At 41.9% G+C, this 14,303-nt stretch overlaps 1 protein-coding gene across 3 annotated transcripts in view; it reads left to right on the forward strand.

The window, feature by feature from the left end:
- Positions 1-14,303, forward strand: part of slc24a3 (solute carrier family 24 member 3) — a 131,205-nt gene that overhangs the window by 93,643 nt on the left and 23,259 nt on the right. For all 3 annotated transcript variants that reach the window (XM_004554621.3, XM_076891934.1, XM_076891935.1), the window contains 3 exons: positions 9,340-9,416; positions 11,711-11,785; positions 11,893-11,977. In XM_004554621.3, coding sequence (XP_004554678.1) covers positions 9,340-9,416; positions 11,711-11,785; positions 11,893-11,977 — 237 coding nt within the window. The remainder of the gene's footprint in view (positions 1-9,339; positions 9,417-11,710; positions 11,786-11,892; positions 11,978-14,303) is intronic.

The raw sequence follows: 14,303 nt of genomic DNA on the forward strand, positions 1-14,303 counted from the left end.
TAGCAGTGCTGCAGACATCAGGAAGGTCATCATCACGTAGAACATTGTGACTTTGCAGCACTTCCTGTCACATCTCTCTTATAGAACAAATAGAGAACAAAATTAAGAACCATTCAAACTTGCAAAGACAATAAAAGGCCATCATGTGACTGTATAGTTGCTGACTGAAGGAGGGAAATCTACAGGTTTATCATTATTAACAGCAGTGAAGAATACTGTACCAGCTTATAAACTGTTGCAGACTTATAACTTAGGCTGTGTGCGTATATACACTTCCCCCTTCTTCATTTCTGAGTTGTTGGGTTTTTGTTTTTGCATATTTGTCATATTCAAATGTTTTGGATCAAATGACTTTAATATTAGTGAAAGGAAACAAAATCAAATAAAAAGTGCAGCTTTTAAAATAATGATTTCATTCATTAAGGGAAAAACAATGTCTGAACTTACCCGGCCCTGTGTCAGAAGGTAACCAGAACAACTGGTTGTGCCAGTCTTGGCATCCTGCACATTCACATTCACACCATCAGTCTCTGAAGCAAACACTCTAATACAGACAGTCTTTCTTATTCTTGGATCTGTGAGAGCAGAAGTCTTACTTGGTCATCTCAGGCACACACTCTCACTGTCAGCACAGCAGCTTCATCCAACTGCTGATCAGACTTTGATCTTATGAGGGGCAGCTTTGTGTGCAAAAGTCCAAGAATAAAAATATCAATCTGGAAATGAATAATAAGGTAACCTTTATATTTTTGTCTTATCAGTATTACTGTGATGTAGGATAAAACCCAGATAACACCCATGCAGAGCGCTATCCACCTGAGAAAAGCTAAAAAATAAAAATAAAAAAATTCAATGTGTATTGAATGGAACATTAAAGCAGATTTCCCAGTTCTGGGTATTTTGTTCATATTATTAGGCGATTATTATCCACCCACTGGCCGACTTTACTGCAGCTCCTTTTTTGTTCCAATATATGTTTGCTATTTTACATATTTTAGCCAATACACTGAACTGAAATGCAAGCAAAAGATGGTAACTAAGCTACAACATAATGTTGTTAAGTGATTAACGACAGTCTGCTGACTGGATTACTGGAAAATACAGATGGTGCTTTAAACCTTGTTGTGATGTTTTATGATAATCAGCTGACCACTAAAGACCAATAGAAGACATCAAATGACAGACCCGTGTCATTCACAGCTCTAATCTTCTCCTTTTTCCCCTGGCTGTTCCACATCATTTTAGATTCCAATTAAAAACGTATTTTTTCTCTTTCCCATCTGCCTCGCTCGTGTCTTCCCCTTTTACCTCTCTCTTCCTCTTCATGCTGCTGTCAGTTCCTGTAAGCAGACAGGCCTGTGTTGTCTTTGGGCCACGCAGGGCAAAAGCCGCCTGACTCACGAGCTCTCGGCTGTTGAGAGGGAGAATGTCACTGCACATTGGGTTGCCTTCACGTTACACAAGCGCACACACGCAACAAACAAACATACGGGGGGGGGAGTGCACGTGCATACTCACAGAACACAGATAGTACTCACACAGAGCAAGCCAAGCAAATCCCACATCACACATGCACACGGTCACGCTGGGCCGTGGCTATTTTTAGCTTGGCTGCTCGTACGCAGAGTCATATTCAACAGGAAATCCACAGGATGGCTGTGTATGAAGACGCGGCATATTTTGGCGTGTTGTGATTGACCACTGCTGTTGGACAGAGATTGATTCATGCTGTCACCTCTGACAGGTCGAGGATGGAGGGACAAACCGGTGTCAAAGTGATATCTTCACTCAATGCGGTGTCAAATGTGTCAAGTGTTGGAGTCAACCTCTGTCCCTCTTTTTTTTCTTTTTTCTTTTTTCTTTTTTTTCAGTGACCCCAGTCGATCAAATCTGTACACATAAAAATGCAGATTTAAGTGTCTCATTACAATAAAGATATTCAGACACAGTGAAGTTCTGGACAGACAGAGGTCCAGAACAGATTAGGTACCCTAAGCCTTTAAGTGATAGTAACTGAAGCGTTATTTAAAAAGGCTTTACTTGTGCCAACTCTTTTAACCTAACCTTTAATTTCAAAAATTCTTAAAAGTGTATCTGTATCATCTTCAGCTTCAGTTTATGAAAGTTTCATTTTTTAGTAATTCTTCAGTAAAAATGTACTGTAATGATGTAATGTAACAATCTAACTTTTTGGATAAAAACTCTGCTTTAATGTTCCCAGCAGATGAGCCCCAGATTGAGTTTTACTCCATTTACTTCCTTGTTCTTCCCGTTTGGATCCATTTTGAATCGTTCATAGTTGCTTATTTTGTCCAGATACAATCTGTAATTGGAACAAAATGCAGTTTCTTACAATTCCTTATTTGAAATGTTTCATCCTGCAAAACTTCTGCTCTTCATTTACCCATTGCCAAGATGAGTCCTGATCTTGTAGCTCTATTCTTTCTCTATTATTACACCTACTTAACTCAGGGTGAATGTGCTCAGAGCTGACTGAAGTAATTCTGTCAGCTCTCTCTGTTCCTTTCTGCAACCAAAAATACTGAGCTCTTATTAAAGCTCTTATTAAACTCAGAGTTTATCTTTAAACTCAGAGTTTGTCGAACATGCTGTCTGGAATTGGCCCCAGGTTATGTTCCAGATTAGAAACCAGTGCATATGGTATCACTTCATCACCACGTTTGTGGATCCTTTTGTGTGTGTAGAGTCTACAGGGTCTATGTCTGTGTTTTTTTTAATAGCATCTAAAGTCTCTATGATGAACAGATTTCAGATTCTTCTTGATTATTGTTTTTATCCATCCATCCATTTTCTTCCGCTTATCCGGGTCTGGGTCGCGGGAGCACCCCCCACAGGACACCCCAAGGGACACGTTCGAATGCCTTCTCCAAGTTCACAAAACACAGAATCTTTTCGAGGCAGTCCGAAAGTCCTCTCCAAACTCCGCCCACACCCGAGTTTTTGCTTCCGCCACCGCCCGCGCCGCATTCCGCTTGACCTGTCAGTACCTATCAGCTGCCTCCGGAGTCCCACAGGCTAACCAAGCCCGGTAGGACTCCTTCTTCAGCTTGGTGGTTCCCCTTACCTCTGGTGTCCACCATTGGTTTGAGGATCTGGTGATACGATTACGAAATCGATCATCGACCTGTGGCCTAGAGTGTCCTGGTGCCACATGCACTTATGGACACTCCCATGTTCGAACATGGTGTTCATTATGGCCAAACTGTGGTTTGCACAGAAGTCCAATAACAAAACACCGCTCGGGTTCAGATCCGGGAGGCCGTTCCTCCCAATCACGCCCTTCCAGGTCTCGCTGTCATTGCCCACAGAAGCACTGACGTCTCCCAGTAGGACAACAGAGTCCCGCTCGGCGCATAAGCACAAACAACGGTCAGGACCCGTTCCCTGTCCTGAAGGCGAAGGGAACGTTTTTATTGTTTTTACCACAAACAATTTTGAAACAGCAGTATAATGCTAAAAATTCAACCTATTTTTACTTACTGACTGTAGACCAAAACATACCATGTTTTAATTCAGTTTTTACATTTATACTTTTAAACTGTTAAAAGTTTAGACTACCAAGACAATAGCTGAGAAAATAAAAACTAAAACTGTCTTTTAAAATTTAATCTAATTATTCTTAGCAACAGAGCAGCTTTTTGAAGACATTTATTAGTAATTGTTCAGATGCTACCAATGCAACCCCATTCATATGAATGCACAGGCGAAACCCTGAGTTAGCTTAGCGAATTGCTAATCAGCTGGGGTTTTTTTGTTTGTTTGTTTCTTTTTTCTGCATTTGGCTCTTTTGCCATCAGAATTATTGTCTAAAGGCAAAGAAAGATGCCCAACGGATTTACTTTACCAAATTGACCATCCCAGCCTTGCTGTAATGGTCCATTTGATTCACCTTTTATTGTTTATTTTATTTTCACTTGCTGAATACGGGACAGACTTGACTGGGGGAAAGAAGGGGAGAAAGAAAGAGGGAAAGAGAAACAGCTGAGAAGAGGGACGGGGGAGAAGGGCAAAAAACAAAAACCAACAGAATGGGCAGAAATAAGAAATGCATATATCAATCACCTGGGTCACCTGCTGAGAAAGAAAAAAGAAAACAAGCAGAAGAGAACAAGAGTAATAGAATAAACAGCATCACAATGATATATGGGAATATGACAGTAAATACTAAATATCAAACATTATTGTGCAGCACATAAGATCAACAGAACACAGTGTGCTTTGAGGTAGGAGCCAAAAAGGGTGTAGTTTGTGGGTGTGATCACCCGTGTGTACACCTGTGAGCATGGACGCGCTTATATTTAAAAGGTTCCTACATGTAATAATCTGCTAGAGGGTGTGGGGGGGCAACTGCCCCGTCCTCCAGGGCATGAAGCAGGTATGGAGGAGATCAAAACTCCAGACATGCAGAGGCCCCCAGAACACAAGAGACCAAGGAAGACCAACAGAGGGGCAGCCGCGCCACTGTCCCAGTAAGAGCTGAGGAGAGTCCCAGATGAGAGCTCACTCAGCAGCCGCGGAGCAGAAGCCAGGGGGAGTTGCAGTGACGCGCCCGTGAGCTCCGCCGGCAGCCAGCTGTGCCTGAGTGACCGAGCCCCAGGCCGAGAGGCCGGGGGCACCCCACCCCCGAAGTGGCCCGAGCGAGCCCCAGGCTCCAGGCCCCGATAAGCGGCCGCCAAGGAGTGAGCAGGTGTGTACCTGGACGCCCATCCCCAGACACAAAGAACCACCAACGCACCGACACCTGAGGAAGTCCGCCACTGGCAGGGGAAGTGGTGGTGGGGGGAGATAGGCCTCCAAACCTTGGAGGGCCTGAGATGTCCCCAGAGAGGTGGCGTCTGATACCCAACCTGACATATAGACACAGACATACAGGCACACACAGATACAAACATCCATTCCCACCCTCATGCTCTCATATGCACTTACTCCACACTCAACCAACGTGGAGACAGACATAAAGAGACGCTGTACACACGATCACACTCCCCAAGCGTACTCTACGAACCGGGTCTAGGTACCCTTGCCCCTGGAGGGGGAAACTGCACCCAGACCCAGGTGGTGTTACCCTTTTCCCTGCGGTTGGGGGGGGGCAGACCGCCCCGACTCCGCAGCAGCAGGGCGGCCCCACATTCCAGAATTGCTAACAATGTTCCCAATGTTAGAGTAAGTGAATCCAGACAATGGAACGATGCCCAATCTATGTTAAACTCACTAGAACAGGTCTCTGCCAATCACTTCTTGATATCAGATACCATCCCACAAAACTTGGATAAAATGTAATGTGGGTGATCAAACCTCCAGCCTCGCAACCATTCAGGGCATCTGTCTCAGCTTACATGAGATTATTTGCAGAAGTAGGGGACTAGTGATTGTATTCAAATCCTGTTTCCAGTGTCAGCAGTCGCAGTCTGATTCTCTCTTTTGAGGCATAGACATTTGTCAAAAGCTTCAACAGTCTTGTTCTGTGTGCTGATTTATTGTCAACCAAGAATATGTACAAGACTTTGGTGAGTTCAGATTGTCATGTGGTTTAAATTTATGTTTTGCTGAGATTTGTGACATGCATATTTTCTACATTTTTGCTGTTTAACATGTTCCCAAGTTAAACTGTAAAACTTATGTCACCAACTGTGACAATTAATCCTTTAGCAGCGTTGTCATCAGCTTTTAATGAGTCTGTGCTTCACAATCAGCATTAGGACTGTAATCTGAGTCCCTCTGAATTTGTGCTTCTTTGATTTCTAGTTGTACTGATCTGCTGGATGTGGTGGCTTCTTTTAGGATAAAAGCTTTAAGCCAGTGATGGATCCATGCAAGAAGATGGCAAAGGGATCATGAAGTGTGCTTCTATATTTTAAGAAACTTCTTACTTGTAATACCAGAGAGCTATTAGACCTCTTAAAGAAAAGATTTCTACTATCAGCACTTTTTTCTCTGGTCTTCGATCATGCTGCTTCTCCTGTATGTCCATTGTCTTTGAGAATTTCCTCCCCTTTAACTGAAATAGATCAGCATCCCACCCCATCATCAAAGATGTTTTTAATACCCTTGGGCCATGTATTGTTGACCTGATTTACTCCTCCCTGATATCTGGCTGTGTCCTGGCTGCTTTTAGACATGCTGTAGTACAACCTTGAAACCCAAGTAACTTGGATTCTTCCTTCCTCTTTAATTCCATGCCCATTTCTGAATCCCCTTTTCTACCAAAGGACTTTAAAAAAGTAGTTTTTAACCAACTACAACCATGCCTGGATTTATTTGAAATTTCTAAGAAGTTCCAGTCTGGTTTCATATTATGACATGGAAACAGACCTTTTAAGAGTTTTTAGTGTCCTGCTTTTAACTGTTGATTCTTGTGTTCTTGGATCTGACTGCTGCATTTGACACCGTAGAGCGTAGCATTCTAGCATTTGATCAACAGATTAGCTCTGTTGTTAAGACAAACTTTTTTCAATTAAGCCTTCTCAGTAAGGTGAAGTACTGCTTCCCTCCATGTTACTCTGAGACAGTAAAAGGCACCTTCATTACTTCTCAGTTAGACTATTGTAATTCTTTGGATGTCAGCCCTGATCAGTCGCTACTTCTTGCCTGGAGGCTATACAAAATGCAGCAGCTCAACTTAAAGGAAAGACCAGCCTTCCGGGCTTCCTGCATTGGCTTCCAGTCCCTTCATGATCCAGTTTTTCTTCTTACTTTCAAGACAAGTGCTGCCAGACACGTGGCAGCACTTCTGCTATCATTTTGTTCGTAGTTAACAAAAAAAATGCAGACATAAGTGTACACATTAGTTTTTGACTCCTAGTGAAAATTGTTTTCTTTACAAATGACTCTCTTACTGAACTAACACTTTAACATGTTTGTGCTTGCTGCTTATATTACTTTCATATTAAATAATTTGCACTCAACAATAAACAAATACACCCTAACAAAAAAATTCAAGGGCCAAATTGCATTATCTTTCTTCACGTCAATATACAGGCCGCAAGTAGGGGCGATGTTGGCCGCAAGTGGTCCCCAGACCGTGGGTTTGAGACCTGTGGTTTAAAGAAATTACAAGAAAGCTTGCCTAAGAGAGTTTGTGCTGTCTTAACAAACAAATGTGTACTTTCAAGCTCTTTAGAATTGTCACTGCACCTATTTCCTGTTTTCCTAGCAAATTATAAAGAAACTCTGTGGATATACATTTCATAGGAACAAATGCATATCCACACATTACTGATTTAGTGTTTAGTGCTTTATTGTGATTCTATAAGTACGTAGACCTGGGCCCAGAACAGAGCCCTGTGGGATACTGGGACAAACTGGTAGTGGAGAGCAATGTCAAATTTAACAAAGTTAAAAAAGAAAGTTTTGTTAAGTTTTGTTAATGGTGTTAAATGGCTTCCGTATATCCACTTATAAATGCAATCCATTATTACTCAAGTACATGCAAATTGAGCACTGGAGGAAAAATCTTGGGCTGCTCTACCACCCTTTAATTTACAGGCTGAAGTTTTGATTTTAGTCTTTTTTAACTTGTTGCAGTTAGGGCTGGGCCATATCATACCGTTCACGGTAATACTGGTATAATTTTGGGCAACGATAGAAAAATGAAATATCACGATAGAATATGGGTAAAACGCGCATGGGCAGTGCCTTTGTTTTCATACGTACATGTCGGAAAAAGCATGGCGGCGAAAGCAAATCGTTGAATGAAACGGATGAACCAGAATTGGTTTGTAAAAATGCTGCAACTTCAGTGTGGAACTGGTTTAGCTTTCGTCCGTCAGATACACAACAAAGCACTATTTTTGGTAGCGCATGCTAGCGGGCCGTCGTTATTATTTTTTGGAAAATACGGCACACTTAAAATCAATCCTTTGATTTTTCTGAAAATCGACAGAGCCCCTTATAATCCCGTGTGCCTTATGTATGAACTCTGGTTGTGTTTGCTGACCTCGAAACGATTTTATGTACACGGCGCTCGAAAATCTGTCAAATGTTTTAGTACAACTTTGCTAAGCTACGAAGCCGCACCGCTTGATGGATTGTCGGAGCATTACCGCTATCGTAGTCAGGAGCCTGGCGGAGTGATACGTACTGTGCTTTAACATAATATTACCGTATTGTGTGTGTATAACTTCTTTTAATTTTTGTGGATATTATACATGGTTATGCTGAGGATATGTCGGCCAGTTTCCACTGGAAATGCCTTTTGGTTAAACTGTCAGCGAGGAATTTGCATTTGCACTGTTAAATTTTTATATAACTTTAATACACATAAAAAACAGCTGCTTGTTTAAGTGAAAATACATTGATGTTTTTTTTCACTAATAAAGTTGTGGAGTTGTAAAGTATTTTGTCTAGTGTCAATTGTGTGTGTGAATGTGTGTGTGAATGTGTGGATGACTGGATATGTAAAGCACTTTGGGGTCCTTAGGGACTAGTAAAGCGCTATATAAATACAGGCCATTTACCATTTTCATTTGTCAATTATATTGTCAGTTACATCGTTATCGCAAATTTTCAAATGTTTATCGTGATAAATATTTTTGGTCATATCGCCCTGCTCTAGTTGCAGTGTGTTTCTGTTTCCAGTGTTTTCATTTTAAAAAGAAGATCATAAACCTATGAAGCAAACATCTTTCATTAGAAAGAAAGAGAAAGAGCTTGTACTGAATTTTTAGGTTTGAAGTGTTTACCTGTACTAAACATATTGTGGCACTAGTTATTAGGAATTTTCAACATTCAAGTATAATGACTGGTTTTCTCAATTCACATTTCCATGAATGATTTTAATTATGACCACAGTCTTAAACCAAGAGGAAACGGTTAAAGTGAGTTACTTTAAAATGAAAAACAGACTACCGCTCTGCGTGCTGTTATAATTTTTTTGTGTGCTTTAAAAATTTCTTTGTCGTTTTCCTTCCTGTGGGTATATTTATTCATAATTGCCATTTGAGATTCTTCTCTGACTTTAATTGCAAATCGCTAACAGACAAAAGCTAGACTTAAAAACGATGGAACCGATCATGGGAAATGAGTGTTCAATTGCCTTATCTTTGGATTTCAACAGTTGCCTTTGTTTGAAGTCACTGTAGTGCAACTTCTTTTTCTTAATTTCTCTCCCTATTGGATATTAAATTCAGTCATCCTTTGGACCTGTATCTGTGTTTGATTGTATTTATATGTTTATTTGTCTTTGTTTGGCTGATGAGCTATTTCATGAGGCCCTCAGGGTATCTTCCTTGAGCTACAGTCAGTATTTAATTGCTCAGATTTTGCCTCCTTTCACTGTTTCAGCATGTGTAAGTGATTTTTCCCCCTCTCTCGCTGCAGCAATCCATGAGTTCCCCAGGGATTACTTCACCAACAAGCAGCGCGTGGAAGGAGCAGTGGGTCTGCACGTGCTTTGCGTGAGTGTCACCTGCAGCACACTACATGGACACTTGAATGTTTTGGAGTTAAAGTTGTTGCATATCCAAAGTAGTTCTAGCTTTCTTCTTTTCAGTGGCTTTAAATGCTTTAAAATAGATTGTCTTCCATTTGAATGGGTCTTAATTTTTTTTGTCACATCTCTGAAACTTTCAAACTCACAAACTGAGTGTTTACCCCTGCTATGTATTTGCATCATGCAATTCAACAGGACCATTAACCTTCCTGCCTTCTTGGGACCTTTTTGTGCCACTGCTATGTGTTAAATGGCTGCCATTTCCACTGTGTTCAGTGGAATATAACCAAACTTGCCACAGGATAGTTTTTACCTGTCAATGTTAATATTCCAGTGTGAATTCCTTAAATCAGCCTAAAATGGCTGAGCAGCAGAAATCCCCACACCCATCACCCTGGGGACCATTTTCTGCCCATTGACTTCCATTATAAACGCTATTTTTCATCCCCAAATTATCATTATATGATTTTATTTTTTCTTCTTTTTTTGGATGTCAATGAAGACTCAGGGCCTTGAAGTTTTAATTTTTAAATTGCAAAAAAAATGCAAAAAAATAATGGCAGGTCAAAATGTATGTTGGTGCCAATCTTTGGTCCATCTAAAGGCCTACTTATAATGACAATCACATATTACTTCAACTGGTTTTTTGTGGAAATATTTAGTTTCGTTTTTTGTTTTTTGGGGCTTATAACACAGGGCGCTCATGTAATAACACTGGGATTTGAAGGGTTAAAACAACGACAATATAATTAAAACTTTACATGAATATTTCAGGGAGACGTAGTTTTACAAGGTTGGCTAATTTAAAGTGGAATAAAATATGGATATATGGTCTTTTTATGGCGTTTTTGGGCGTGGCTGAGAATGGTCCCTAGGGTGATGGGTGTGAGTTTTTTAAAGGATGGCAGGAGGGTTAAGGTTGTGGGGGTTTTTCAGGCAGGTTTGTTTCTGATCCACATGGAGATAAGAAAGGTAGATAATGTTGTGTAGGCAGAAGACTGAAGGATTCAGCTTAATGATTTTAGCCTTGAAGATACAAAAACCTCTTTACTTAGCCTCGTGAGGAATTAGTGAGACCACACGGGCTGCCAGGATAGTACTGTACCGCTAGAAACACTGAAGTTCATTAGAAGAAGAAGGAGGACTTTGCTAGTTAGCCTTCATGTAACAGTTTATGCCTGCCATTGTTGTCTGTTGACAATGATGTCACAACTGCTGGTTTATGGTGTGCTTTGAGGTCTTTTTGCAGTAGTTTTTCATGCTCTTCCCAACTTTTGTCAGTCTGGGAACACAATTGTGTGAACTCTGTATCAGTGTACTCTTTGGTATATCAATGCATAAGCAAAGAGATTGTGAGATGGCAGAGGATTGTTGTGTATCAGGGCGGGATGAAAGGTACTGCTGAAAAGAAAACCCGCTAAAATATCTTTGGTTGTTTGTTTTTTTAATTACTTTACTTTCAGCAGCTATGAAGACCAGACCACATCTGCAACTGCTTGCAGTTAGTTGCAAGTTTCAGTATCATGGAGTCACTCTGCGTTCAATTTGCAATTGAATGTGGGTCAACTTGCCCATTCCATGCATTTACATGCAGTCTGTTTGGGATACCTGTGACATTACCTGCGATAAATTGATGAACTTGTAAATCTGTTTCCATTTACATGCTCAGAAATTTACAATGAATTTTTGAAGCTGCTGCTATATAAATTCATAACGTCTTCTGGTTAACAGTGACATAGTTGGTCCACAACAGTGATTTAATTGCAAACTGACATAAGTGTTTAGCAGCCTAGAAACATGGCAAGGTTTAGCCTTGTTCCATAGAAATAAATTCAAGCATGTTTTACAGAAGTACAGATGTGCTAGACTGTTCTGGGAAGATTATTGCTGAACTTTTGACCAGCTGTTCCCAGCTACTTTCAGCTTTTATGCTTTACTAAGCCCCACCAATCTTTGGCTGAAGTCTGGAAGCAGAGTATTGTTAAATACGTAAGTAAGCGCATTTTCCAACAGTTCCTTGGCAAACTGATGAGTTTTAGTAATATGTCGGTGTATTATTTTATCTGCTTGTAACTCTTTGCTGGGCTTTCAGGTTTAGTCTCAGCAAACATCAAGTAAATGACAACAGAAGCTGAGATTAAACTGCAAACAAAGAAAATAGAGCACAAATGTTTTTTTGTTTTTGTTTTTTCAGCAGGGGGTCTTATCCAGTTGTAAGTGTATACTGTTCTTCACCTGTGTGTCTTTGGCCATCTGCAGGCAGTCTACATGTTCTATGCTCTGGCGTTGGTGTGCGATGACTACTTTGTCCCCTCGCTAGAGAAGATATGCGAGGTAACAAACATTGTAGACTGTAACTGCACTGCTGCTGCACTAACATCACACACTCTTACTGCCACGCTGTGATGCTTAGAATATCTTTCTCTCCCCTCGTCCACCAGCGTCTGCATCTGAGTGAGGATGTTGCAGGAGCGACCTTCATGGCAGCAGGCAGTTCAGCGCCTGAACTGTTTACCTCTGTCATTGGTGAGACAGAGACATACACACACACACATTTTAGATATAATTTAGCTGTACAGCCATTAATAGTACAGTTTGATAATAGCATACTAATAGTGAGGCAATAATTTGTTAATAAAGGGGTTAAAAGTAAATACATATTTAGAGATAATTTATAGCAACTATAATACGGTGTTTACACATTTTCACATCTGAGCTTATACTGAGTTGATATTTTACTTCAACTTAGCTTATTCTGTCGGCTTATTATCTAGCTAATATAACATTGTTGCCAGTTTTTAATCCAGATATTGGGCAGATATTACCACTGTTACAGCTCCAGCTGGAATCCTTTGCATCTGACTCCACTCTAATAGAGTATTCAATTCAAATTTATTTATACAGCGCAAAATCACAACAACAGTCACCTCAAGTTGCTTTATGTTGTAAGGTAGACCCTACAGTAATACATGCAGAGAAAAAAATGACCTCCTATGAGCAGCACTTTGGTGACATTGGGAAGGAAAAACTCCCTTTTAACAGGAAGAAACCTCGGACAGAACCGGGCTCAGGGAGGGGCGGCCATCTGCTGCAACCGGTTGGGGTGAGAGAAGAGGGTCTTTTTTGTTTTGGTTTGGTGGGTTTGAAGTACCATAGCTAACACTGGCAGCAGGGCTGTCAAAATATGCTACTCTGATACTAATTGATACTAAAAATTCCTTGGGTTAGATCTCAACTGCAACAGTGCCGTCTTCACCTCCTCCTGCTAACACAGAACTTCCTGCAGAACCACTGCAGACAGCTGAATGCACGATTTCAATTTCATTGTGAACACCTAGGAAACAGCACAACTTTGCGAGGCATTTTAAAGACTGCCACTCTGGTCTTGTTAAGAACTTCTTGAGGTCAGTAACGTGCCCATTTCAACAATGTTGAAGTATTAAACAGTTATCTTAAATGCTAACCTGTCCAACACACATATTGTCGTCATTTACATAGCCATTTAACTATTAGCAGTTACCCATCTGTTACGTTATCATTAAGGTAGCAGCTAGCAGCTATGGCTAATAATAAAATCATAATGCTAACGTGGGAGCTTGGCAGCAAGCGTCATCAGTCCTGGTGATTACTCACTCCAGTGAGCAATTTTAACGTGATAAAATCTGTCTGTGTCTAACAACTGTGACTCTCTTAAAGTCTCAGACTGAAGCTGAGAATGATCTGCCAGCAAGGCTATTGGATTTTAAATTTTGATTTTGTAATTGTTTTCCTCAGTTGTTACAACAATGGTGTTGAATACTGAGTGTTTTCCATCCATCCATCCATCCATCCATCCATCCATCCATCTTCTTCCGCTTTATCCGGGGCCGGGTCGCGGGGGCAGCAACCTAAGCAGAGAAGCCCAGACCTCCCTCTCCCCAGCCACCTCCTCTAGCTTATTCGGGGGAACACCAAGGCGTTCCCAGGCCAGCCGAGAGATATAATCTCTCCAGCGTGTCCTGGGTCTGCCCCGGGGCCTCCTCCCGGTGGGACATGCCCGGAACACCTCGCCCAGGAGGTGCCCAGGAGGCATCCTTGTCAGATGCCCGAACCACCTCAGCTGGCTCCTTTCGATGTGGAGCAGCAGCTGCTCTACTCTGAGCCCCTCCCGGATGGCTGAACTTCTCACCCTATCTCTAAGGGAGAGGCCAGCCAGCCTTCGGAGGAAGCTCATTTCTGCCGCTTGTATCCGCGATCTTGTTCTTTCGGTCACTACCCATAGCTCGTGGCCATAGGTGAGGGTAGGGACGTAGATCGACCGGTAAATTGAGAGCTTCGCTTTTACACTCAGCTCCCTCTTCACCGCGATGGACCGGTGCAGCGTCCGCATCACTGCGGCCACTGCAAGAATCCATCTGTTGATCTCCGGCTCCCTTCTCCCATTACTCGCAAACAAAACCCCGAGATACTTGAACTCCTCCACTTGGGCAGGAACTCATCCCCGACCCGGAGTGGGCTCTCCACCCTTTTCCGGCTGAGAACCATGGCCTCAGATTTGGAGGTGCTGATCCTCATCCCCGCTGCTTCACACTCGGCTGCGAACCGTTCCAGTGCGAGCTGGAGGCCCTCACCCAATGAAGCCAACAGAACCACATCATCTGCAAAAAGCAGAGATGAGATTCTGAGGCCACCGAAGTGAAAGCCCTCCGCCACTTGGCTGCGCCTAGAAATCCTGTCCATAAAATTATGAACAGAACCGGAGACAAAGGGCAGCCCTGGCGGAGCCCAACACCCACCGGGAACGAGTCCGACTTATTGCGAACCAAGCTCTTGCAATGGTTGTACAGGGATCGAATGGTCTGTAGCAATGGGC

The sequence above is a fragment of the Maylandia zebra genome, linkage group LG13, assembly GCF_041146795.1.
Source record: "Maylandia zebra isolate NMK-2024a linkage group LG13, Mzebra_GT3a, whole genome shotgun sequence".
NCBI classification, from domain to species: Eukaryota; Metazoa; Chordata; class Actinopteri; order Cichliformes; family Cichlidae; genus Maylandia; species Maylandia zebra.